The sequence below is a fragment of the Pogona vitticeps genome, chromosome 11 (assembly GCF_051106095.1).
Source record: "Pogona vitticeps strain Pit_001003342236 chromosome 11, PviZW2.1, whole genome shotgun sequence".
In the NCBI taxonomy this organism is placed as follows: Eukaryota; Metazoa; Chordata; class Lepidosauria; order Squamata; family Agamidae; genus Pogona; species Pogona vitticeps.
The window spans coordinates 22,926,373-22,952,337 of NC_135793.1; the positions used below are offsets into that span (position 1 = coordinate 22,926,373).

Consider the following 25,965-nt stretch of genomic DNA (forward strand, 5'->3'; position numbering starts at 1 on the left):
TTGTTCGAAAAAGGGGCCCTCTTATTGTCTCGCACGTAGCCTCTTTGATGAGAATTCATTTCACGTCCTTGTGACAAAAGAGTTCACTCCACTGGGGTTTTTCACAAATAAAAAAACAGTTGTTGTAGGTGAGGCTAACCTACTCAGTTCATTCTTTGTAAACTGGAGCTTGGGACGTGAAGACTACTGAGTAGATTCTCTGTCCACACCGGATTGGGCCCTAGGCACACAGTGAGACATCTCAAGAAAGAATTTGTGAGCCCCCTGAATTATCTTGCTTGCAGTATGGGTGGCTAGATAAGGGGCTCTCCCTGTCTCCTATGAAGGTCACTGCTGTTACAGCAGCTCCACTGGCTGCTGATAATTTCCGGGCACAATTCAAAATGCTGGCTTTAAGCTATAAAGCCCTAAATGGCTTGGGACCAAGCTATCTTCCATTATGAGCCTGCCTAGATGTTAAGAAGATCATCAGGACAAGCCTTTCCATAGATGCACTTGGTGGAGACACAGGAGAGGGCCCTCTCTGTGGCTGTTCCTAGTCTTTGGAACTCCTTCCCACAAGAGGCCAGACTGGCCCCATCTTTGCTGTCCTCTCCAGGCAAGCTTTTCCTTAGTGACTGGCTATCTAGGAGACAATAAACAGGATGGTTTATATTGCATTGCTTCTAGGTCTGTTTTTAGTCATGCTTTTTACCTAACATTTTAAACACTGTTATTACCTCTTCTTTAATATTTGAATCATTTGATCTTTTCAGCTTTTAATATTGTGTTTTAAATGATGTCAGCCGCCCCAGATCCTTTGTTGGGAGAAAGACAGGACCCAAATATTTTTTTATAAATAAGTTTGCAGAAACTGTCTCCGCACAGTTGTTTTCCTTTGAGAGGCATAGCAGACATAAGTGGCAAACCCAGAAGGATAGGCTGATGGTTTTAAAAGGTTGCAAACAGTATATCTGGTACTTCTAAATGTTAAAGCCCATGAAACAAACTAGCAGCCATCATAATTTTGCAGAGTTGCGCCCATGCACCCTGAAAACACATTCTCGCCTGTGGAGAACTCTGGTTGATAACATGAGGGAAACATCTCAATATCTTCACCGGGAAGGCAAAGAAAGCTGTAGTTCATGTTTCTCCTTGCATGTGAGGACAAGAGAACCAAGGGTTTATATCTCTCATTTGAATGTGCCTCGGAATTGCTAATTGGAGGGCGTTGAATTCACGGCAATGGTATTCATGACAATGAGATCATGTCAGCCTCTAAGACAGAACTCTTGGCCCATTTGCGCATCATCCTTGCAGTCGGAGAGAAAGTGATCTCGGAAAGAGGTTGCTCCAGCTAATTAAAACAATGACGCTAAGGGGGCATCATGACCGTAGCCCTGTCTTCTAGATCTTTCAGATCTTGTGTCACTGAGATGACGTTGGGGCTGGCGAGGGGGGTCTCAAGATTAGAAATGGCCTTGTCCGTACGCAGAGATAACTGGCTGCGTGGCGCCAACCCATTTGCCAGGAACAGAAACATCAACAGGAGTCCCTCCAATGCCCAAGAGGCTTCGGCTTGGAAAGGGGTTGAAAGGAAGGCTATAATTATTGCTTGAAAGAAGCAAGACTGGTGCTACTAGACATGCATGCAGATTTTTAATTTTTTTTTTTTTGCTTTTTTGCTTTTTTTTTTTTGCAATTAATGGCGGGGGGAAGCATCTCTTAATCCCCACCTCTTTATGGCTTGGAAAAAGTGCCCAGAAATATGCCTGGTTAAGGATACAAAAGACAGCTCTGCTCACAGGGGTGTGAATGTATTTGTGAGTGTGGAGGCGTGTGAGAGAGAGACACAAGGTAGAAAGCCTTAATGACACTAAACACCATGGTGAAAAATCTCTGTGTCCCTTTTCACTCCTTTTTGGCTTCTTTTTTTTTCCCCCTTGGCTGGATAGCTCAGTGGTTTAGGTCTCTGGCTGCAAAGGTTGTGGGTTCAATTCCCCGCTGTGCCTCCTAGGGGTGGGGTAGAGCCAGCCTGGGTATCCTTGGGCCAGCTGCACAGTCCCAAGGCAAGCCCAGAAGAAGCACATGGTAAAACTACTTCTGAGTACCCTCTACCTGATAAATAATAGCCCATGACTATTATTATTTATATTTCCCTTGGGTACCATCAATGGGAATCATGTTTATAGGGCCATGAAATGATGCTTGGCATCACATAACAAAAGTGCCACTCCCACCCGTTAGAAATGAGACCTGACCCCAAACCCAAATGAATTAATTTTGTTTGATTCCCATACCCCAGATATAACCTGAATGTTTTTCACAAAAGAAGAGGGAACTTGTGATAGCTTTCAAGATGGACAGACTCCTCACATTGTTTGGCAGAACTTTCTCCACAGCTATCCTTCACAGGCTTGCCGTCTTCAGTCTGTGTGGCCGTTTGGCTTTCGTATGTCTGTTATAGTAACCTCGCTGCCCTTCTGCCATTCCTACACCTTTTGGACTTCACAAGAGCTGGTGATCTAAACATATCTCCAAATTATTGTGGAGACATTCTGCGTAAACTTTGACAAAACAGTTTCTCCCTTCCGCCTTCTGTTTACGGATGGAAGGGCTCCCAAATAGCTCGGTCTTCTGAAACGTGGTGGTTCTTTTTTTATGGACATCTTGAAACATCTGCTTATGTCTCGAGGTGGCCAACTGGCAGTGGGTTTGGGACTGGAACATCACATATATTCATAAACCTTAAGTATTTACAACAAGAACGGCTGGGAAGGTTGAGATGTACACAGAAAGGATTCCTCTACCAGGAATGTCTTGTTCTGGAACATAAAGCCGCATCAGAGGCATCCAGATGGTTCTCTTTTAGATCCTCAAAGAGGGATCTCCAAAAATTCTTGAGGACCATCATTGAGGAAGCTGTAATTTCAGTCAGATCCTGGTTTGGACAGGATGCTTGGAAGGAACAAACAGTTTTGGGGTTTTCTCTTTGAGCGGGTGTTGATCTTCTTGAATAAACATCTCTGCTTTCTACCTGGGCTTTTACTGTGTCTTCCAGGGACCCGTTTTTGAGGGTGTTGTACAAGTGGGCCATGTTACGTCTCTCAGTCCATAGGCTTTGAAGATTGAATAATCTGAATACGTTGCCTTCCCCCTCCCTCTTGCTAGGTCATAGTGGACACACCAACCAGCCCCGTCACCAGCGGTCTTCCTCTTTTCTTCGTCATTACAGTGACGGCTATTAAGCAGGTACTTTCCTCTCTTCCCACTGTCCAAGCCTTACCCTGCAGGGAGCGCGAAACAAAGGAGCGATTCGTCTCCATTTGCACATGGGGGGGCACGGTAGAACTACTGCGCTGCAGAAGCCATACGGAACTGGATCAGAGCGTTGGCATTTCAGGTCTGTCACCTCACGAATTGTAAACAGCATCCTGAAGTTTCAACTTTGTACAATTCTGTTACACATCAAATTAAAATAAAAAGACAGGGAAAAAAATATTCTTATGGATTTATTTGTTGGGGGGGTGCTTCCCCCCCATATAGGAGCCACCGTCTCTTTGGATGGTTTGAGGAAGGGGAGTAGAAGTAGGTGTTCCGTAAGTCAGGAAATGATGTGTTCAGGAAATACGAGATGTCTAAATGTAACCCAACAGGCCGGCTCAGTGGTTTAAGTACCTGGAGCCAGAGGTTGGCAGTGTGATTCCCCTCCATGCCTCCAACAAGGAGAACTAGCCCATGTGTCCTTGGACAAGCTACTTGGGGTCTCAGAGTGCCTGCAGAAGAAGGGAACAGGGAATTCCTTCTGAGAGGTCTCCACCCAGAAAACATTGAAAAGAGTCACCATAAGCCAGGATTGACTTGGTGGCCCATTATTTCTATTAAACGTAACTCAGGAGGTGCAGACCCTCTTTCGTTGTAGGTTTTTGAACAGACATTAGATGACGTGGCAGGGTGAATTTGATTTAAATGTTCAAAACGAAGGTTTTTATGATTTAAATTTTTAGAAAATCTATTTTAAAAATTTAAATTGTGATTTAAATCAGTTTGATTTTTTTTAAAAAACACTCACTGATTTTTATTCACTCTGGGTTGCCACCAGTCAAGGGATGCTTGAGTTGTGGATTTCCGGCTTCGGCAGGGGGTTGGACTGGATGACCCCCTGGGGTCTCTTCCAGCCCTACAATTATCTGATTCTTTAAAATTAGGCGTGAATGCTAGTTCTCCTATTAATTTTCAACAGCATTCAAAAAAAACTCTAGAATTCACTCAATGGAAGTTTCAGCGTTTACCCAGTCCATGTTGAGTTCTCCCAAATGGAAGATGATCACAACGCTGTTCCCTCTGTTGCCCTTTGACTTCTTTTTACTGTCTTTGTTACCTGGTCATGTTGAACGTCGTCTTTTGCCTTCAGGGTTATGAAGATTGGCTGCGTCACCGGGCGGACAAGGAAGTGAACAAAAGCACTGTCATCGTGATCGAAGGCGCAGAGCGGGTGAAGAAAGAATGTGAAAACATTAAGGTAAGGCAGAAATGGGGCAGGGGAATGGGAGAAACAGAGATGGCAGGTGCCCTGTTCGGGGAGAGGAAGGCTGTAGTGAAAAGCAGAGATTTAAAGTGCAGGGGGAGAATTTATTCATTTAAAAGTGTGATTCCACCTTTTTCTTTAAAAGGACCCAAGGCAAAAATAAACTATTAGAAGTTAAAAGCAATAGATGGTTGCAATATGAAAAAAAAAAGAATTGTACAAAGAGAACATTAAAAAGTTGTAGATGAAAGCGGTACTAAAATCACATTAAAAACAACAGAAGTACAACAGTCCTCTTTTAAAGAATCCACCCTTAGAGAGACCGTCAGTGAAGAAGCTTTCAAAACACACTCTGGAGCTTTGGATTTAGGATTGACACAACCTTCTTGTCTCCTGTAGCTATTTCCACAGATACCAAGATTTTTAACAGGCAAAGTTATCTAGGCTGGCGTGCTCTGGTCCATGGGGTCACGAAGAGTCGGACATGACTTAACGACTAAACAACAAAAAGTTGTTTATGAATAACCTTGAATAAAAGCCTTGGAGGCTTTTCTAACTCTTGAAATATTTGTATTTTGCAACTTTTATTGGGTAGCCACAGGCCACGAAGAATCCAATGCAGGTGATCGAACAAGCCTGGGACGGATAGAAGGGTCTGTGGTCAGTCTGTCAAGCAAAAAAAAAAGGGGGGGGGGAATCCATGCGTGAGAAAAAGCTAGTAGGCTGGGTTTTGGTATCAACCCCAGAAGAGCAGTGACTGGCGTTTTTGCCAGGTAGTAATACCAGAGGTGGGTATTTTGGATGGCTGTGTCGTCTGAAGCATGGGCCCGTCCAAAGTTCAGGAGATTTTGTTTCAAACAAATAGAGCTTAAACCTGCCAATCCTGGTGACTGGGGATTGCAAGAATCCCCATCTAATCCCTTGAAAAGAAAAGGGGAAAAAGACCATTATAACCTGGGCATGGAGCTTATAGGGTAAATCTCCATTTCTTTGAAAACACACACTGGAGCTGTTGTTTTCAGAGGGACACAACCTGTAACAGTTAGAAAGGTTTTGAAAAGGCTTAATGGCCCGTTCCTTTGTGTGTTGGATGCTTTTCTAACTCTTAAGATAGTTTTGAGGAAGTAGGAACAGACAGCTTTTAACAGGAAGGAACAGGTATACCTACGGCCCAGTTGTTTGCAATACAGGGTAATCTCTCGGTTTTGATGTTCAGGTTGGCGACATCGTAGAAGTGTCGGCCGATGAAACCTTTCCCTGCGATCTGATCTTCCTCGCCTCGAATAGCAAGGATGGGTCTTGTTATGTCACAACGGCTAGCCTCGATGGAGAGTCGAATGTCAAGGTAACAGAATGGGTAAACAGGCCCGGTCTGACCTTCGTGGCCTTTTAATTTTTCCCTGGCTGCAAGGGCTAGGGGCTGGTTCTCACCCACACAGGTAAAATATGTTCAGGCGGTGCCACTTCAGATGGCTTGTGGGCTTTCCCAAGACGATGGGTGTCCGTGATTCCATGCAAACCAAATCTCATTTAGCCTGGCCTTCTCCTCAACTTGCTAGTGTCATCTTCCCTTCCCTGTCTGTTTCCCCATCCCATAACATTGCTGCGCCCTCTATCAAAGCATGGATGTTCCATGTAGTCATGTTGGTTATCATGATGGCATGGACAGCTGGTGGCTTTTCTGGTGTTGAACTGCAGCTCCCGTTGTCGTTCGTCGTACTTGATTCTCCCTTCTCTAACCTCACATGGCAGTGAGTTTGTTGGAAACACTGGAATCGTAGCTGAATATTGGTGCACTTCCTTGCTTTTGTTAGCTGGCTGGAATGCTCAGTTGGGAGTTCGATTCCCCACTGTGCCTCCTAGGAGGAGAGCCAGCCTGGGTGGCCTGGGGCAAGTCCCAGGACGGCCCCAGAAGAAGGGAAGTGTAAACCACTTTTGTGTACGCTACCTAGAAAACTCTGAGGAATGGTCAGAAATTACTGGGCGGCACATTATTATTATTATTGTTTCTTGCTTTTGGTTGCAAATAAGTACCATATTTTTCGCTCCATAAGACGCACCTTTCCATAAGACGCACCAATTTTTTAGGAGAAGAAAACAGGAAAATATAATCTGTTTTCTTCGCTCCATAAGACGCACAGACTTTCCACCCCCCTGTTTTGTGGGGAAAAAAGTGTGTATTATGGTGCGAAAAATACGGTATGTTGAGCTCAGTTGACCTGGCCTTCTAACCCACCTCACCACTCTGTGGTTTACAAGAGAGAAATGCAACAGGATGTGCGGTCCCGGAAGGAATGCACATAAAATCTTGAATGAGCTCTTTCTTTTGGTCTGAAATGGAGAAACTAGTTTAACTCTGCCAAGCTTTTAAGCTCTACCCCTGGTTTCTCAAACCCCATTAATCATCTCCTGCTGTTGATGCAATAGAGCTGTTTCTCCTCCAGCTTAAAATGAGGGAAATTTAGAGATAACGAGTTCGGGAAGCATCCGGGCGAGTTTTGTTTATGAAGATGGATTATGGCCATGTATCTTGTCGACAGGAGTGAGCTGTGAGTTCCGAGATAGTTTCTCAGAATAGAACCTTTTTGAAAATGAAGGATTTTAGGTTCTTCATTGGCTTTTCTAATTTAATGAAGGTGAAAATCCAGTCTGTGCTCTGGCTGATGCTAAGAATAACCCCCTCCCTCTCTGATGTCCAACTTACTTACTGGATTACCTTAAAGCGATCTTCAGCTAGCCCTGTAGGAGAACTGGTACACCTGTTGAAAGACAGATCTGCACTTATTTGTGATATTTAGGGAAGTGAGAGTGTTCCTCACCAACAGGTCAATGGAAGCCGCTCAGGAGGGCTATTGTGTGACTTTGCTAGGTATGGAAACCCCCTTGCCAGGAACCGATAATGCTGCTGTAAGCATGTTGCCCTAGAAGCACAGTGTGGGAAAGCTGCTTTTTAGATGACAGCTTCCAGACCCTCCTGGGATTTGTCGGCTTGCAAAATAGTTTTCCTAAATGCTGTTCGGGCACCAGCTTCTCTGAGGTGGGATCCCAGCTGGCTATACACAAGAGAGAGGAAGTGAGCATCTTGCTTTGCACAGAGAGCCAGCTATAAAATTCAAACCTCTGGCTGGATATAGCACACAAATTATAGCACATTTGTCTTGCGGATTTCCCCCCCTCAAAAAAGAACAAAAAGTTGTGGTCATCCATCCCTCTCTCTTTACGGCCCAAAATCGCTCAAGGAGACTTGCCGATAACTTGAGCTATCAAACAATAAGGTGGAAGCAAATGCAATTTTAAAAAATATAAGCTGTCCGGGGTGACCTAAACACACATTAAAGAAATGCTAGATTTTCTGGACAATAAAGGGCTGCTAACTGGTTTTCTGTCTCTGTCTCAATGCAGACCCACTATACAGTGCAGGATACAGCCAACCTCTGTACGTGCCAAGCCCTAAATCACCTTATTGCCACCATAGAATGTGAACAGCCTCAGCCAGACCTCTACAGGTATGTTGTGGGATTCAGAACTTTTCCTGTAGCTCGTTCTCCGGGTTGGCCCCGCTTTGTGTCTTGTGAAAGGGTGGATTTCCCAAGTCAGACCACAAGGTAGTGGCTTCTGCTTTAACTATATGGAGCAGCTTTAGATGGTTTATATTTGGTTCACTACATTAATACTCAAATGTGAGTGGCCTTGCCACTCCCTGGCAAGGATTAAGAAGAAGGAATATGCTCTTTAAAAACTGCTGCAGGAATAGCTAACTGGCCCCATAATAATTTACTAGGTAGATAAAATGACCTGAGTGGAGTGTTGATAAACAAATTTGGTCAGGTCCTGTGTTCATTTTAGGCTTCTAAGTGTCCTTTCCCTGATTGCTTTTTATTATTTGTTTACACATGTTCGATTGTTAGCTCGCTTATGCAGGAGATTCTTTATGAAGCAGTGCTATTTCACATTATTTTGCAGTCACCTTTAGTAAACTGATGTTCAAGCCTCATTTTTAAAACACAGTGTACTTGTTCAGGATTGCTTTTTCACACCCTCCTTACTTATCTTAACACTCTATGCAAACCTTGACTTCGGCAGCAAACATAACAGTGGTGATGATAATTATGATGATGATTATGATGATGCAAAAGAAGAGGAGTCGGTTCCAACCAGCTCACTATTGTTTAGGAGCAGTGGGTCTTCTGTATTTTATCCCTATGTGCAGATACTAAAGACTGAATCTGGGTAGGAATTTGAAAAGGTCCTATTATGGAAAATGATTCTGATGGCTAGGGTTTTTTGTTTTGTTTTGTTTTTGAGAATCGTAGCTCCTCTAAACAGACAAACAAACAAACTGAGGAGAAGAAGGAGGAAGAAGCAACTTTTCCAGGCTTTGAACATTTCTACATCTGCAGCTATAAAGCTGTTTTTCCCCTGAATGGGAAAGTTAACCTATTTTTCTGTATATACAGAAATTGATTCCCAAAGAGTGACCTTCAGGCTAATTTTGAGCAAATCCATCAGCTTTCCTCTCCCAGCAGCCGAGCTTGTCCTGCCGCTGGCATGTTATTGATTCTTCCTCCCTCTTTTTTTTTTCCACTCCCCTTCTTTCCTCTCAGATGTGCTTCAGTGTCTTCCCCGGTTTAGATCCATGAGCCTGAAGGCAGGGCTCCCTCCTCCTCCTCCTCCCGCCGCTCCTTTCAGTTGTAGCCCCTTGGCAGATGAGCGAGTTTTCTCAATGCTGGAGAGGGTGGTGGCTTTGGCAGCCTCCGATGAGTAAACATTTGTCTCTAAAGTCAACACTTCTGTTGAACACGCTTGCTCTAAATAAGGCAGTTGTTTTGTGATGCTGGGGTTTTTTTAGAGATCAGCAGGAACCGCTAGTTGGGTGGTTCATGGTGGTTCGTCTATCAGTCCAACAGCCTTTCTATGGTTCCAAGCCACGCCTCCTCTAGCAGGCACCCATTCCGAGACAGCGCCCAGAGGAGGCAGGGCAGGGAAACCAGGTGATGCCCACTGGAGGAGGTGGGGCTTGGACCTGCAGATCACTTCTCAGATGGACAGCCAAACCAGCAGTTGTTGCCCATCTCAACTGTTTTCAAATAGAACGTGTCTGTTGCCAGAGAACTTCCAGGGGCTCTGTCTCTGATGATGTGGCACTCTTTGGCTACTGAATTATTTTCCTGGAAAGTTCCCAGTGACTCCTTTTTGCAGTTACTCATTTACAAGCAGCATTTAACCAATACCCCTTTATGCGTATCTCTTATTACAGGTTTGTGGGGCGAATTAACATCTACAAGCGCAACCAAGAGCCAGTAGCCAGGTTCGTCGGCTATTTATGTTCTTCATTATTACCTTATTGATCGCATCCGGTGTTTTACCATTAGCTAGTTGGCCCCTTTGTTGTCTAAAGAACATCAATCATCTGCTAGTGTTTTGATACCCTTTTTCTCGTCCCTCTTTCGTCATCCATTTATTTTCTTTAATTTTCAGTCTCCCTTGTAATTGGGCTGCAGTAATGGCTTCATCTTTTTGTCTTATTTAAAATTACTTCACTCTCCCGAAACCCAGCTTCCTTAGCTGCCATTTTGAGAACACCTCTCCTTTTTCAAAACCATCTGACAGCCAGGTTTTTTTTCTTTTCAGGCCGCTGGGTCCCGAGAACCTCTTGTTAAAAGGTGCAACGTTAAAAAATACCCCTAAGATCTATGGTGAGCAACTGCTTTTATGTTTCTCTCTTTCTCCGTGAAAGAGAGAGGAACTCCGTTGAGTGTGTGTGTTTCTCAAGAAATGTTTTAGGCTGCAATCCAGTGCACATTTAATTAGGAGTAGGATTTACTGCCGAGTAAATGTATTACAGATGGTGCTGTTAAGTCACTCGCATCTCAGATTCTTTCGTGCTTAGCCTTGCTTCCTTCGCAAGAGTGAACCACTGTTTGTATTCCTCGTGTGGCAATGTAGATTAGAAGCCCCTTGAGGGCAGATACCTAGCCTTGAAAAGTCTTGTGCTTCATTCAGGAGAAACCAGTGATTGCTTGACTGGATTACAACTAAGGACACCTATTCAAATTCCAGCTGGCTGGATAGATCAGTGGTTTAGGCACCTGGCTGGGGAGGTTGCGAGTTCGATTCCACTTTGTGCCTTCAAGGAGAAGAACCAGCCTGTGTGGCCTTGGGCAAGCTGCACAGCCCCAGGGTGGACACAGAAGAAGAGATTGTTAATTAACCAATTCTGAGTACTGCCTACCTATAAAAGCCCTGAAAAAGGGTCACCATCCGTCAGAACTGACTTGACGGCATGCACGTATAGAATTATTCAAATTCAAACTCATCTACTGAAGCTCTCTAGATCAGTACTCCCCAACCTTGGGCCTCTAGAGGTTCTTGGACTTCAACTCCCAGAAATCCTGGCCAGCAGAGGTGGGGGCGAAGGCTTCTGGGAGTTGTAGTCCAAGAACATCTGGAGACCCAAGGTTGGGGACCACTGCTCTAGATAATCCCGACCCAGTCACTGTCGCTTAGCCCAACCTACATCCCAGTGGATAATGGAAGGATGGGGAGGAGGGGATGTTTGCTGTGGACTTTGGGAAGTTGTAATCCAGAAAAGTAACTTTCCAAGATCTGGTAGGGGATCAGGGGCAGCAGAACGTCCTTAAAATCAACAGGTGGGCAGAAGCATGCATCGGGTCTTTCTAGTTGTTCAGAAATGATGTTGCTGCAGATAATAGAACTCATATTTAATCTCTTTGTTTTGACAGATGTTATTTGCATTTGAGACTTGTGTGGCTTTAAGACAGAACATTTCATAAAGCCTTTAATTAATGTAGTAGAAGCTGCTTTTTTTTAAAAAAAGCAACCATCTCGGGATTCTGTTTGAAGAAGGATCAAGGAAATGGACAAAAGTCTTGTCAGGCTAAGTCAGGGAAATGGAAAAAGAAAATGTTAGCGGCAGCCCTTGCGTGCCAGGTACAAGATTGTTGTTGTTGCTGTTTTAAAAAAAAATTATTTTATTTTTTCAGGGGTTGCTGTCTATACTGGAATGGAAACCAAAATGGCTTTGAACTATCAAGGGAAGTCTCAGAAACGCTCTGCGGTGGAAAAGTAAGCAAGCGTGCCAGCATTTCAATTAAAAAAAGAAAAGCAACGGCTGAATTGCTTTGATTTTGTTTTCAAAAATAGCGTCTGGAGAGTGCACCTTCAAGCTTCTTCCGTTGTATATATTGCTAGCAGCTTTGTAGAGAGCAATACCTGTAAACAGGAAAGAGAGGCTACAATAGGAGAGGGGGAATTTCCACCGTCCAGATGCTGATCTGCAAAACCCAGCGGTCTTGATCCCTGCTTTGCATGGGTTGGTGGTAGTTTCACTCCACGGACAGCCCATGTTCCCCTCCTCCCCAGCACCACCAGACGCTCTTCCAAGGTGGTTTCCCTGTGTGTAATGCAAAGAGAAAGTATTAATGGTACAATTCCCGCGTTCTGCTGCTGATCAATGCAGCATACTGTCCTTGCTTGGGAAACATCACAGAGAGCTGTAACATTTATGTTTTGCTTTGGGGCGCTTTGACTTTCCAGATCAATCAATGCCTTCTTGATTGTCTATTTGTGCATTCTCCTGGGCAAGGCGACGGTGTGTACCACGCTGAAGTACATCTGGGAAAGCGTTCCGTCGAACGATGAGCCTTGGTACAATCACAAAACCCAAAAGGACAGAGAAACCTTCAAGGTAATCTGAGTTTGCTTCCACTGGATTGCTGCGGAACATATTGGCAAATATAAATACCCGGGAATCAAGTGAGAACCTAACTGAGCAGTAAAAGCCCGCTTACGGGGATGGCGCTTAAAAAGATGATGCGAGAAAAATCAGAACACTCTCTTTCAGAACTTGTGTTTCGTAGTGTTGTGCATTCTCAGTTCTATTGGATGGCATGGAGTCATGCACATTAACTCAGGCTAGTATAAAAGAAAGACGTTTTTGAACTGTGAAATTATCATATGAAGCTAAGAAATTCTGTGCCCAGAGAAGAAATACCTTAGGCAGATGAGTAAAGGCCAAGATATCGTGAAATGTAGACAGCTAGGGATGCTCACACTATGAAAAATAAAAATGAAAAGTCTAGATTATTACATCTGATCATTCAGGATGGATGAAGGTGGAAAAGCTCTAATAACCAATGAATCTCTCTCTGTTATTTTTAGCTCTTAAAGACGTTCACCGATTTCCTGTCCTTCATGGTTCTGTTCAATTTCATCATCCCGGTCTCCATGTATGTGACGGTTGAGATGCAGAAATTCTTGGGTTCCTTCTTCATTTCATGGGATAAAGAGATGTACGACGAGACCCGGCAGGAAGGGGCCTTGGTGAACACCTCCGACCTCAACGAAGAGCTTGGCCAGGTCAACAATTTCTCCTGTTGTTTTCTTTTTAGGATCTATACCCTACTGAACAGTGGAAAATGTTTTTGAAGTTGCTCATGTATCCGTTTAATAGGAGGAGCAGAAGGAGTTAAAGGGCGCAGCATAGTCATCAAAATAATCCAGTCTCTGCCCTCGGTTTTGTATTCCAAAAGGTCGTGACACAAAAGGAAATAGGGTGGGGAGGGAGAAGGAAAAACTGTTCTCCTTTTCCTTTCTGTTGTTGCCATCTATTGTGGTCCACCCACTGGGATCCCTTCCCACTCTCAACAGAGGAGCCTATCGGCCATAATATAATAGGATTTTTGGCCCCACCCATTCACTTTCCCCCCCTACCTACCCTTGAAATTCAGCCCTCAATAATTTCTTTGAAATAGAACCCATCTCTTGTGGCAGAACAAGTTCCCTCCTCTTGCAGCTGGTTGCCATTGTCATTGTCGGTTGGGTAGATCTGAATTCCCAGTTGCAAACAAAGAGGGATCTCGTGTTCAGCAGTTGAGAAAGGCAGGAATTTTGATATTGCTCTTTATCAGGCTGAGCTAGAACTGCTGGATAGCTCAGTGGTTCAAGCACTTGGCTGCGGAGGCAGAGATTGGGAGTTTGATTCCCCACTATGCCTTCTTGACATGGGCTGGGCTCAATGGTCTATAGGGTTCCTTCCAACTCTGCAGTTTTGACAACATCATGAAATGTCCAGCATTTCTTCTCCACTACTCAGTCATTTGATGATAATGGGGCTGTCATCTCTGTTCCTTTGCATCTGGTCTCCTTGGAAAGGGAAGTATAAATTCAGCTCGGAGCTAGTTGGATAACAGAGGTCTGGAGTTTGATTTCCCTAGTGCGCATCATGGGACGAAACTCATCTTGGGTAGCCATGGGGCAAACGGCACAGTCCCAAGGCACTCCGAAAGAAAAGACCGTGAAGCACCATCTGAGTGCTGTATAGCTAGAAAGCCTTGCAATCAGCTTGACAGCAGGTAGTTAATTATACATGATACCGAGTTAAAAGCCCATCTTGTGTTTCTGTCTGATGTTAATCATTGGTCCTGGATCTAGAAAGCTTTCAAGCTACCCTTGTAGACCTTGAGTGACCCATCTGTTCTGGCCTGCTGGGAGAGGACATTGATCTCCATGCCCTCCCTTAGGGGAGGTCAGGGAAGGGTGACCTGAACATGAGTCTTCTCCAGATTCATCTAATGGGAGGGATCATGGCTCATTGGTGGAACATAAGCTGAGGTGTGCAGAAGGTTCCCGGTGGAGTCTTCCGTGCTTCTAGCTGGAGAGCACTTCTGGTCACCAGCCGTGGGTGATGAAGATGTTTAGCCGAGCACTCTTAGCACTTACGGAAGCCAACAATGGCTTTAGTTTCCTGATCTGACACAAGAGAACTGAGAAATAAATAAAAAATGAAAGAGTGTCTTAGATTCCATGAAAAACACACCGGCATTGCAATTCTATCCAGTTTCTGGGGAGTAACCTTCCCTAAAATCAGTGGCAGTTCTTAGTAGATGAAGTAGTGGATCCTAGATCCCCAGATTTTCTTGGACTACACTTTCCAGAAATCTTGGCCAGCAGAGGTGGTGGTGAAGGCTTCTGGGAGTTGCAGTACAAGAACATCTGGGGACCCATGGTAAAGTAGAGGATTGGGCAGTAAATATCCAGGCCATCTGTCTCGATCTGCTAGCATGGCAGTGACCCTAAGGAAGAGGAAAACAGTAGCCCAAGCTTCTGGATGGGTTGCTGGTTCTTTGTGTTAAGTGAGAAGATTGAACCAGGAAGCTTTATAGGGAAAAGCTCTTTTAATGGTGTTTTTTTTAATAAGGTAATGAAGGATTGGGAAAAAGAGTGTGGGAAGGCAGTGAAACATGTCGTCCTGGTGACAGATCCTGTACAGTGAATGCAAATCAGTTCCGTGCATTTTAAAGATGCTTGCAGTTGAAAGGTTCAGCAGCCCACGAAGGCAGGTGAAATCGTTTCAGAGATGCATCCAGGGTCCAGAAATGCACGACCCTCTGCCCCTCCACATTGTGGTCCATCTATCTAAGTTGAAGACCTCCAACAAGCTGACCCTGCTCTTAGCCGGAGGAATCACGTCCCCTTTCTCCCTTGGACTGTGTTGGTACCAGCACTCCTTGGTGAGAACGAAGAAGCAGCGATTGAAATGCAGAGAAAGCAAACGCCGGCTGTGGAATAAGCAGGGATGCCAGGAAGAGCGGAGGGCCGTATTCCTGCCGGTGCTGTTACCCAGGCTTGATGATCAGGCTCTAATAAAACCCGAGACTCCCAGATTCTCATCTTCCTTTCACCGCAGGATTTAATTTTTTTTAAAAAAAACCCTATTTAATTATGTATATGTACTAAAGAATGATCCTTGAGACCCCTGAGTACTAGATGCTATAATTAGCTCTCGCTGAGCAGGATTTACATGCCTGTTACTATGTGGGGAAATGTCAGGCTTAAAATCCACACTGTGTGCGTCAACCAGTCCTCTTTGGTTGGGCTGCTCTAATTTTTCACAGCCTCTCTCTCTCTCTCTCTCTCTCTCTCTCTCTCTCTCCCTCCCTTTTATTACAAAGGCTGCCTGTGAAGATTTACCACGTCAACAAAGCCCTACAAACCCTTCTTTTTTCTCCCAAACTTGATTTGAATGGTGTTGATCTCTCACCTTCTTTCTGTACTCTTGGGTTTTCTCCACCCTGTAAAGCATTCTTCTACAAGTAGACGAATGGATTCTCAACCAAGAGGACGTGTATTACCAGCAGAAATGTTCAGGGGCATGCATGCTTGCATGCAAGGTTTTTATTAAAAAAACATTACCCCTCAGACCCCATGTCTTCCTCTATGTATTCATCTGCTAAGAATATTACCTGTCGCTGATTATCCATTTATTAGCATTATCTGCTGATGATTCTATTTGTTTCTTTTCTAATGCTGCGGTTCTCTGCTGACCAACTTACAGGAAATAAGAGACTTAATATTATAATACCTTGTAAACATATGCCTCTCCAACTTGGACAGAAATGGCATTTTAAAAAAGTGCAGTAGGATTCACGTCTCTTGGTATATTATTTAGTGGGATGTAAGATGCCCCAAACTGAGAATCGTTGACCATGGGGGCCCTGAAAATAATTCCTCTCCTGAGGGTTCACCTTTGTGAGAATTGGCGATGCAGTGGACAGACTGTCAGTCTAGGACTTGGGAGACGTGGGTTCAAAGCCTAGCCGGGCCATGAAAACCCCCTGGGGTTTCTGACATTGCTTTTTGGAACAGCTCACTTCCCTCTAAAACACTATTAGGGTTTCTGTAAGTCAAAAGGGACGACATGTAACAACATAAGAAGAGTTATCCGCCTCTGGCAGCTTAGAAGCAAAAGAGGAATGTGGAGAGAATAAGGGTCACAGCAATAGAACCTGCTCAGGAAATGAGTTTTAGAGCATCATCGTTTACCTCATGATCCAAGAGGCCCCAGCGGCCGACCAGGGGCACAAGATGAAACCCATCTCTATGTTCCTGTCCCTAGACCGAACCCCGACGTGCTATAACATTGTTAGAAGGGGAAAGGGCTTCTCCTCTTCAACCCACTTATTCCTTGCTCAAACAATTCTTGTAAGCCAGCTCCTTATATAGCATTTTCACCGGTTGGAGTGGAAACAGGCCATTAAATCTCCATTTAGCCTTCACGGAGCTGTCTTCGTTGGAATCAGACTTGGCAGTTAGTTGGCTTCTGGTTGGTTTTGATTTCCTGCTTTTGAAGCGAGCAGACGTTTTCCAGTGAGAAGAGGTAGTTTGGAACTCCAAAACAGAGTGTTGAACTGGAAGAGGCATGGGGCAGTGTCTTTTTATCAGGGTAACCAGACATGAGGGGAGTAGGTAAGGCTCGGAGACCAACGGATCTCTTCATCAGACGCAATGTTATAAAAATAAGTGGGAGAGGGAAGACCGATCTCACAGCCACATAATCAGCATGGTAACTTGAGACATAATACCAGGGGAAGGCTTTGCAGATGTTGAGCCGAGGCATATCTAATGATGTGTTAGATTTCATCTGAAGTAACCCACAGCTGAAGGATGGAAGAATATTTTGAGTTTTCCATTTTAGGACATGCAAATCCCCAGTAACGTCAGAGCTGTGTCCATAACTGATAGGACACCGAGAGCATGTCCTTTATTCTAAAGGCAAATGATTTCATAAACCAGGATCTCGATTTCATTGTTTACTTTTAAATTAGTTCATGGATGTTAAACCTTGAAGTAACCCCCCCCCCTTCCATTTTATTAAATTGAACATTTGGAAAGAAGAGATTCTGTCTTTGGCATGAGCATGGATCTCAATCTCTCTCTCTTTCTAACCAGGGCATGTTCTCCTTCTCTTATAGGTCGAATACGTGTTCTCTGATAAAACGGGGACTTTAACCGAAAACACCATGGAGTTCATTGAATGCAGCATCGACGGCTTCAAGTACAGCGGCATCTTTTCAGAAGTGGACGGTGCCAAGGCTTCCATAAAAGCAGAGAGGGTAAAATTCAACTGGAAGCCTCTTAAGGCTGTGCCTCCCAACCTTGAGTTGGCTGGAACGTAAAGTTCAGAGATTGGAAAATATTCCGTTTTCTTAACATGAACCCTGCTCCCAGAGCGCCTGTATTGTGCTGAAATCTCTCTCTCTCTCTTTCTCTCTGGCTGTAAGTGCTTCCAACTTTTTTTAAAAAAACCAAACAATTGGCAGTTTTAGCCTCACCTGTTTTCCTTTGTGGAAGCCCTTGGTGATATGTACAGTGGTGCCTCGCTTAACGAGTGCACCGTACAATGATGAATCCGCATAGCGATCCCCTTTTCAGGATCGCTAATGCGGAGGCATACCGATCGTTCCAATGGGCAAAACTCGCATAGCGACGATCAGTAAGCATTTCGCTTACCGATCTTCGCTTTGCGATGCCCGTGGATCAGCTGTTCGGCGGTTCTAAAATGGTGGCCGGACGCCCGAAATGGCTGCGCGCAGCGTTTTCGCGCCCTCCCCTCGCTTACCGAGGGCGTGAAAATGGCTGCCGCTATGGAGGAAACTTCGCTGAACGGTAAGTTTAGGGCCCATTGGAACGCATTAAACGATGTTTAATGCATTCCAATGGGTTTTTATGTTCCGTTCAGCAATGTTTTCACATAGCGAGGGTTAATCCGGAACGGATTAACCTCGCTATGTGAGGCACCACTGTAATGGCCTTGGGTCTCTTATCTGCTCTTGGTTCTGTCTGTTCGCGGCGTCCTTTCTCATTTTGATGTTCCCTTCCCAGAGTCGAGAGGAGCTGTTCATGCGGGCCCTGTGCCTCTGCCACACCGTCCAGGTCCAGAAAGGAGACGAAGTCGATGCAGGGACGTCTCAAGCAGGCGGGTCGCAGAAATACGTCGCCGCTTCCCCGGACGAAATCGCCTTGCTACAAGGAGCTCAAAAGTAAGAATGGCCTCAGAAGCTCCCCCGACGCCCTTCTCCTTGAGTTTTATTGATTTGGGGCTAAAGGGTTGCTGACGTGGCTGTTGGGGTTAACCTGCTCCCTACTAGCAAAAGCTGAGAATAATAAGTAGACATGGGTGCTTCGTATTTATATCCAGGGGATGCGAATACGAAGTGTGGCGCCACAGGTGCTGTGCTGGGCTGTTCCTGCCCTACAGACACCAGCCCAGTCCATTCAATGGGCTCTGTGTGGTGTGCACGTCCATCAGCATCATCAGCACGCCAATCACAGAAGAAGCCTGCCGGCTTCCCCACCTCTCCCCACAGCTGTCCGCTCAGCAGCTGAGCGGGAAGACTAGTCTGTTTGCACCAGTATTCATTCATTCATTCATTCATTCATTCATTCATTCATTCGTTCATTCGTTCATTCGTTCATTTGTTCATTCCATTCATTCATTCATTCATTCATTCATTTATTCATTCATTCATTCATTCATTCATTCCAACTAACGGCAAGGCCACAATAATAACAAACCTAGTAATACCCATTCACTTGAAACAAGAAGTAAGGGACATAATCTCAAAGCTAAAATAGCTAATACACAAAGGATAATAACAATCAAAGAATTAAAAAAATACAAAATACTGTAATAATAGGTGTCAGAACAAAGCGGGTCCACAGAAAGAGAAAACCCAATTCCTCAAGCAAGGTGACTCTGGGGTAAGGCCATAAAAGGTTTGTGAAAAGAGCCAGGTTTCAAACTCGCCTCCTAAAACCAAGGAGGGGTGGGGCTCATTGCAACTCTCACGGGAGCGAGTTTCCAAAGACCTGCGGAAATCACAGAGAAGGCCCAGTTATGGGTGGCAGATTTCCGAGTCTCCCTTGGATTCGCCACTCGTAGCATCTCCATATACGAGGGACTGGTGGGACGAGTAGACCTTTTAAGCGAGAGGTACTCAGCAGGGTCCTAAACTGTTAAGGGCTTCACATCTTAGTGTGAGCATCTTGAACATGGCCTGGAAGCAGACAGGCAGCCGGTGAAAATGCGTCACAGCTGGCGAGATGCAATCGAATTGTGACGTACCGGATTCCCAGCCTGGCCGCCGTGCTTTGCACTTGCTGAAGCTCCTGAACCGTCTTCAAGGGCAGCCCCGCATAGAGAGCATTGCAGTAGTCTGTTCTTGAGATTACCAGCGCATGGACCCGTGTTGAATCCTAGGCAATTAATCTTAATTGCCCACCTCTCTGCATGTGTTATTCATATCCTTTTGAACGCATCTCTTTGTCCATGAGGACTAGAAGCATGCTTCAAGGCTGTTGGACTCTGCATCTAGCCCCAAGTTTTCTGTGGGTATTCCATACGACCCCAAAATGGCAATTCAAATGTAACCCTGCCGATATTGCCTTCTCAGCGAACCCTCCTCTTGTGTGTGTTTTTTCAAATTTATGTTCTTTATTTCAGGTCTGTTTTATTTTTAAAAACAAAACACAAAACCCTGAAGTGTGTTTGTGTGGTGTTGGTTTTTTTTTTTTTTCAACGCCATTCTGTCCTTTTTGTTCATTGACAGGTATGGTTTCACTTTTCTAGGACAAGAAAATAACTTCATGAAGGTACAGAACCCAAAGAAGGAGATTGAAAGGTAGGTGTGAGGGTTGTGTGGCCTTCCTCTTATGTCACAGAAGGGAAGCCGAGCGTGTGTTCAGGACAGGCTCTGTTGTTCACCAAGGGGAACAACTGAGCCCATGAGCTTAGTTCATGGCACCTTTTAGGATGTCAGAATGCCTCCTAGAGATGAGCATGAACTGTCTGTTTAACGGTTTGTGCCGGTTCATTTAGCGACCCAACGCAAGTTTGGTGCTTTAAAGCACTGCCTCCCCTGGCAGCCGCCCACTCAGAGGCAGTGCCCAGAGGAGGCAGGGCAGAGAAGCCAGGTTGCTGACTTTGAATGGGTGCCCACCAGGGGAGGCGGGGCTTTGAAGCACCAGGCGCCTATTCGGCCAAGACACAAACCGCTGCGAACTGCCGAACCGGCGGTTCGCGCCCATCTCTATGCTGTGCTCCATTATTTGGGCTAGATTCCAGATGAGAGTAAAATAAAGGGTTCTCCTTTTGTTTTCCTCCTCAAGACCTCTTCAATTCGTGCAAGCTGTCCCCGCTGGAAAGCCAGTTTCCTGTCCCTTCAGGAGGCAAAGCAGAGATTGACTGATGCTTTAAAAAAAAAAAAAGAAAAAAGAAATAATGCAACTAACCCCTTAAATGCTTTTGAAGGAAAGCAACAGCAGCTGCCTGGGAATGTTCACGCTGCTCTGCAAGAATGTGCATGAAAAAAAATGTATTTTCTGGCTCTCACTGGAAGGATGCAGAAGAATTTCCTCCAACCCCTTTGGGGCACACTCCATAAGCAAGGGTTTACCTCCTTAGACTTGAGGTGGGGTTACGATGCGGTTCCACCCACACCTCCCCTGTCGCTTGACCGCTATTTGTCCCTCTTTCTCTAAAAAGGTTTCACCTCCTGCACGTTCTGGATTTCGACTGTGTCCGTCGCCGGATGAGTGTCCTTGTGAAGACAAAGGAGGGTGAGTTCCTTCCCCCCCCCAAATTTTTTCCTACGGATCTTGTCCATCTATTTAAAAAATAATAATTAAATGATGTTCTCCTTTTAAGGAGAAAGGTGGGGTAAAAACGAACAAACGAATAAATGAATGAATGAATGAATGAGCAAACAAACAACTCTCCACAGTTATTAAAAGATGTTAACCTGTCCATTTTCTTGCATCATGTCAGGAAGACTGTATCTGTTCTGCAAGGGAGCTGACTCGGCCGTTTTCCCAAGGGTCCCGCCAGAAGAAGCACAGAAGACCAAAGTACACGTCGAGCGTAATGCATTGGTAAGGAACCCCTCGCTGGGGTTTCTACGCCAGCCCCTAGCCTTGAGTCTAGATTTTCTGAGGGGCTGCTGCTCCCAGGCTGTGGAATGACGCCCTGCCGATTATGTGTTCCTACAAAAATCGTTGTGTTGCATTTTAGGATATATTCTGTTTGCTTTTACTTGTGCCTGCTTTTTATTCGTGTCTGTACCTGCCTTAATCCTGTGAACTGTTGTGAGCCTCAGTCCTGGGAGAAAAGCAAGGTGTAACTTGCACACATAGTGCACGCTGAGGAAACACATGTGAGGTATCTGTGGGGGATTGGTTCTGAGCCCCCCCTCCCCATGGATCCCCCCAAAACGTGGATGTATTGAATGCTACACATTGAATGTTCTCTCGCACCCTCTAGTGGCCAGTTCTGGTAAATACACCCTGGAAATGCATATAAGTACAGTGGTGTCTTGCTTAACGACGATAATCCGTTCCAGGAAAATCGCTGTTAAGCGAAAACATCGTAAAGCAAAAAAAAAACGCATTGAAACCCGTTCAATGCGTTCCAATTGGGTAAAAACTCACCGTCCAGCGAAGATCCTCCATACGGTGGCCATTTTTGCTGTCTGTATAGCGAGGAATCCGTCCCTAAACACAGTGGGGAGCAATTTTAATTACCTGGCGGCCATTTTGAAACCGCCGATCAGCTGTTCGAAAAACGTCATTTTGCGAAGAATCGGTTCCCGAAGCAGGGAACTGATCATCGCAAAGCGAAATTCCCCCATTCAGACCATTGTTTTGCAATTGCAATTGCAATCGCAAAAAGATCGCTAAGCGGATTCGTCATAATGCGGGGGAATTGTAAAGCGAGGCACCACTGTATGTATCTCTGGGATTTTTATTTAGTATTTTCAGGTAGCAGATAAGTGAATCAGCGGATACTGTTCCCGCAGGTAGGGGGATCCTACAGTCGTGGGAAGCAACAAGCCAAGGATGTTGGCTCTATCAGCTGGTTCAGGCTGCAGTCAGGCATCTCCCCATTGCATGAGAAGAGGAAGGTTTATTTATCAGCAGAGGGTCCTCTTGGGGGCGTTGCATAAAATGTAATCCTTCAGATATTGATTGTGCTAACTAGGGCTATGGAAGGAGCATTTGTAGGGCTTTGTTTGCTCTTATCTAGAGATTGTGGCCCTCTGCGGTGATCCAGTAGGTTCTTTCGAGTCCCTGTGGGGTTCTGCCCCTGGCACGTGGGTTGTCTCTCTTTCACTCCAGGTGCTATCTATGGGTCGGGTGCAATCCATAAAAGGCCTGCGAATGTTCTCGTGCTGACTTGCGGGTTGAAAACCTGACTTCAGAGATCGTGTTCCCTCCCCCCCCCCACCTGTTCCTCTTCAGGACGGCTTTCGGACTCTCTGCGTAGCCTACAAAGAAATATCGGTCGCCGAATACAAAGAGATCGATGGCCAGATCAAGGAGGCGACCATGGCGCTGCAGGACCGAGAAGCCAAGATGGCCCAGGTCTTTGACGGGATTGAGAAAAACATGCACTTGATCGGGTCCACAGCAGTGGAAGACAAGTAAGGAAGGGCAGAAATAGCAGTGGGATCTCTGCATGGCCTGCCGTGAGCTTCCACCCACAGGCTGTGTTTCTGTGAAGGATTGCAAGAGAAGGACCTGATTCAGGTCCGAGTCACATTAAAGCGATCGGCTTGGGAAATAATGGAGAACACAAATGTTTCTCTTGGGTCATGCCTTGTTTCAGAAGGAAATTTCCATGCTGATCTTTCCAGGTTCGGTTTCTGGCATCTCCGGGGAGAGCCAGGCAAATGCCAGAACTTAAAAAAGGCTGAAGGACCAGCCTTCTAACCATCGAAACCAGAAAGATTCTTAAGAAAAGTTCCACTTGCAATGACTCGTTACAATGTGGTAGAACTCCTGAATGTAATACAGATGGTTCAGCAGCTTTCTTTCCCCCCTCCACCTATATTTCAGTTAGTTAACATCCATACATGCAAATGCAATTATATAAAGCTGCATTTTTTTTACTTGTTTACAATTCCTTTTTTAAAAAATCTCAATTTACAAAAGAGACAGGAAGTGCCCTTTGGGACCTCCGTCGCTGTGTCCGGTCGATAACGCCGTTGTCTGTCCACAGGCTCCAAGACCTGGCTGCCGAAACCATCGAGGCCTTGCACGCGGCGGGCATGAAGATCTGGGTGCTGACGGGGGACAAGATGGAGACGGCCCAGGCCACCTGCTACGCCTGCCGGCTCTTCCAGACCAGCACGGAGCTGCTCCAGCTGACAGCCAAAGTCCTCGGGGAGGGAGACCGCAAGGAGGATCATCTGCATGAGCTGCTGGTGGAGTATCACAAGAAGCTGGTGATGGACGCTCCCCGTGGGAAGCGGTGAGCAAAAGGATGCTTAGATTCTTTTCCGGGGTCTTGCACCCCAATAGCCTGACAACGAGAAAGGAGCGAGGGAAGCCTTGGTGGTAAACCACATGATCTTTTCTTGGTCCCAATGTATCTTACATTCATCCCTTCTCTTAAGTTCATGGTTGGGCAATACTCAAAAGGTAAAGGTTCCCCTTGACATTGAGTCCAGTCGTGTCCGACTCTAGGGCGCGGTGCTCATCCCCGTTTCCAAGCCGTAGAGCCAGCATTTGTCTGTAGGTAATTTCCATGGTTACATGGCCAGCACAATTAGACATGGAACTCTGTGACCTTCCCACTGAGGTAGTACCTATTTATCTACTCGCATTTACGTACATGCTTTTGAACTGCTAGGTTGGCAAGGAGCTGGGACAAGCGACGGGAGCTCCCTCCATCCCGTGGATTTGATCTTACGATGGCTGGTTTTCTGACCTTGCAGCACAGAGGCTTCTGCGGTTTAACCCGCAGCGCCACCACGTCCGTTCAATACTTTTACTAGATTCCTAAAAAGAAATACCCTTATTGGTTTACTAGATCCCTAAAACAACACAAACTGCTGAGTTCTACAGAATTCCTCATTATCTAGCGATGGTACAGGATTGGGCTTGAAGCCTATGATCCGAAAATTGAGCAAAGTGGGTTGTCTATGGATTCTAAAACGAGGCCTCCCAAGGGTGGCAAAGGAGAGTTTTGAGATTCTCCATTGAGAAATAACCAAGAAAGGAGAGCCTGCAGCATAATATCTCTTTGTTCCTATCTGGCCCAGTTTTTGAACTCTTTGCCAGAAACAATGGTTCTGGAAATCTTCTCCAGGGGTTCCCATGTGGCATCCAGCCAGTCTTCACCTTCTGGGCCACCAGCTGTAGGAAAAAAGATGAAGCTCTGTGAAATGTGTTGGCAGATAAACAACAGGATAAAGGTGGGGAACTCCTAGAGCAAGCTAAGCTCTAGGGGTGCAGCCCTGGGATAAGAGAAGCCCTCTTATCAGTCAGTAGCAGATTTTGAAAAAAAATAAGAGCAAAGTGTTGATCAATTCTGTCAGTGAACATTTGACTACAAATTACTGCCTGCTTTCAAAGTAGGACAAGAGCTTGGATGGAATGAGTAACAATTAATGTAGTTACTTGTAGTTACTTCCTATTATGAGCAACACAGGTATAGCTCAGTTACATTTCAGAAGTACCACGCTGAGTAGCAACAAAGTTACTTTATTGAAGCAGCAAATATTACTTTCCAAGTACTTTCAAGAGAGCCTTTGACAAGAATTTTCTCAGATTTACAGTATGGCAATCTCTTGCGAAGCCTACTTTGTTTTGTTTTTAGAAGTAACAACTAGCAATGTTGCGAGTCAGTTTTTCAGTATTGTAATGCCTGTGAGTTGTTTTCTGAACATTGTAAGAAATAACGGCGAGTGAATTGCTTTTAAAGAGGAAATTTCAAAGCTCAGGCCCATTTAAAGAGCGGCTGTGGAGCAATTTTATGACTACATCAGACAGCCATGAATTCTGGCTCTCTTGTGTCTTTCCACTCTGCACTTTTCCTTTCATTTTGAGGACCCTTTTTTACAAGCCCAGAGTGTCGCCTGTGTAGCCAGAGGGGCGGTAAACAGATTAAATAAGTAAATATATAACAAACACTAAGCGTGTTGTCTCTGTTTTTAGAAGCTGGATGCTCAGTCAGGAGTACGGGCTGGTTATTGACGGGGCCACCCTCTCTCTGATACTGAACCCTTCTCAAGACCCCCACGCCGGTCAGTACAGGAGCATCTTCCTGCAGATATGCTTGAAGTGTACGGCGGTGTTGTGCTGTCGGATGGCCCCTTTACAGAAAGCCCAGGTGTGTAATGCAGGTCTTTTCCAGCAAGCCCCCTTGTTCCCAGCAGAAAGCATCAGTGTGTGTGTGTGTATGAGTACCCGACATCCACTTGTTCGCAAGACAAGGGCTCAATTCAAGATGCTGGTTTTTTACTGTTTTGAGAGAGACCCAGCTTAGGAAGGGAGTATTTGCCTGTGTGCCTGCCAATTCCATTATTGCAGCATGCGATTCTGGTGTACGGTAAGATAAAGGTAAAGGTTCCCCTTGACAATTTTTGTCCAGTCGTATTCGACTCTAAGGGGCGGTGCTCACCTCCGTTTCCAAGCCATAGAGCCAGCGTTTTGTCCGAAGACAACCTTCCGTGGTCACATGGCCAGTGCGACTAAGACATAGAACGCTGTTACCTTCCCACCAAGATGGTCCCTATTTATCTACTTGCATTTGCGTGCTTTCGAACCGCTAGGTTGGCAGGAGCTGGGACAAGCGATGGAGGGCTCACTCCGTCGCG

General features: G+C 45.4%; 1 protein-coding gene across 7 annotated transcripts in view; it reads left to right on the forward strand.

Moving 5' to 3' along the window:
- Nucleotides 1-25,965, forward strand: part of ATP11C (ATPase phospholipid transporting 11C (ATP11C blood group)) — an 85,596-nt gene that overhangs the window by 31,815 nt on the left and 27,816 nt on the right. For all 7 annotated transcript variants that reach the window (XM_072981179.2, XM_072981186.2, XM_078380568.1 and 4 more), the window contains exons 4-20: nucleotides 3,151-3,231; nucleotides 4,394-4,501; nucleotides 5,724-5,852; nucleotides 7,910-8,013; nucleotides 9,765-9,815; nucleotides 10,139-10,203; nucleotides 11,512-11,593; nucleotides 12,065-12,215; nucleotides 12,689-12,886; nucleotides 17,281-17,421; nucleotides 18,191-18,348; nucleotides 19,918-19,989; nucleotides 20,853-20,926; nucleotides 21,135-21,238; nucleotides 22,604-22,785; nucleotides 23,364-23,615; nucleotides 25,304-25,478. In XM_072981179.2, coding sequence (XP_072837280.2) covers nucleotides 3,151-3,231; nucleotides 4,394-4,501; nucleotides 5,724-5,852; nucleotides 7,910-8,013; nucleotides 9,765-9,815; nucleotides 10,139-10,203; nucleotides 11,512-11,593; nucleotides 12,065-12,215; nucleotides 12,689-12,886; nucleotides 17,281-17,421; nucleotides 18,191-18,348; nucleotides 19,918-19,989; nucleotides 20,853-20,926; nucleotides 21,135-21,238; nucleotides 22,604-22,785; nucleotides 23,364-23,615; nucleotides 25,304-25,478 — 2,127 coding nt within the window. The remainder of the gene's footprint in view (nucleotides 1-3,150; nucleotides 3,232-4,393; nucleotides 4,502-5,723; nucleotides 5,853-7,909; nucleotides 8,014-9,764; nucleotides 9,816-10,138; nucleotides 10,204-11,511; nucleotides 11,594-12,064; nucleotides 12,216-12,688; nucleotides 12,887-17,280; nucleotides 17,422-18,190; nucleotides 18,349-19,917; nucleotides 19,990-20,852; nucleotides 20,927-21,134; nucleotides 21,239-22,603; nucleotides 22,786-23,363; nucleotides 23,616-25,303; nucleotides 25,479-25,965) is intronic.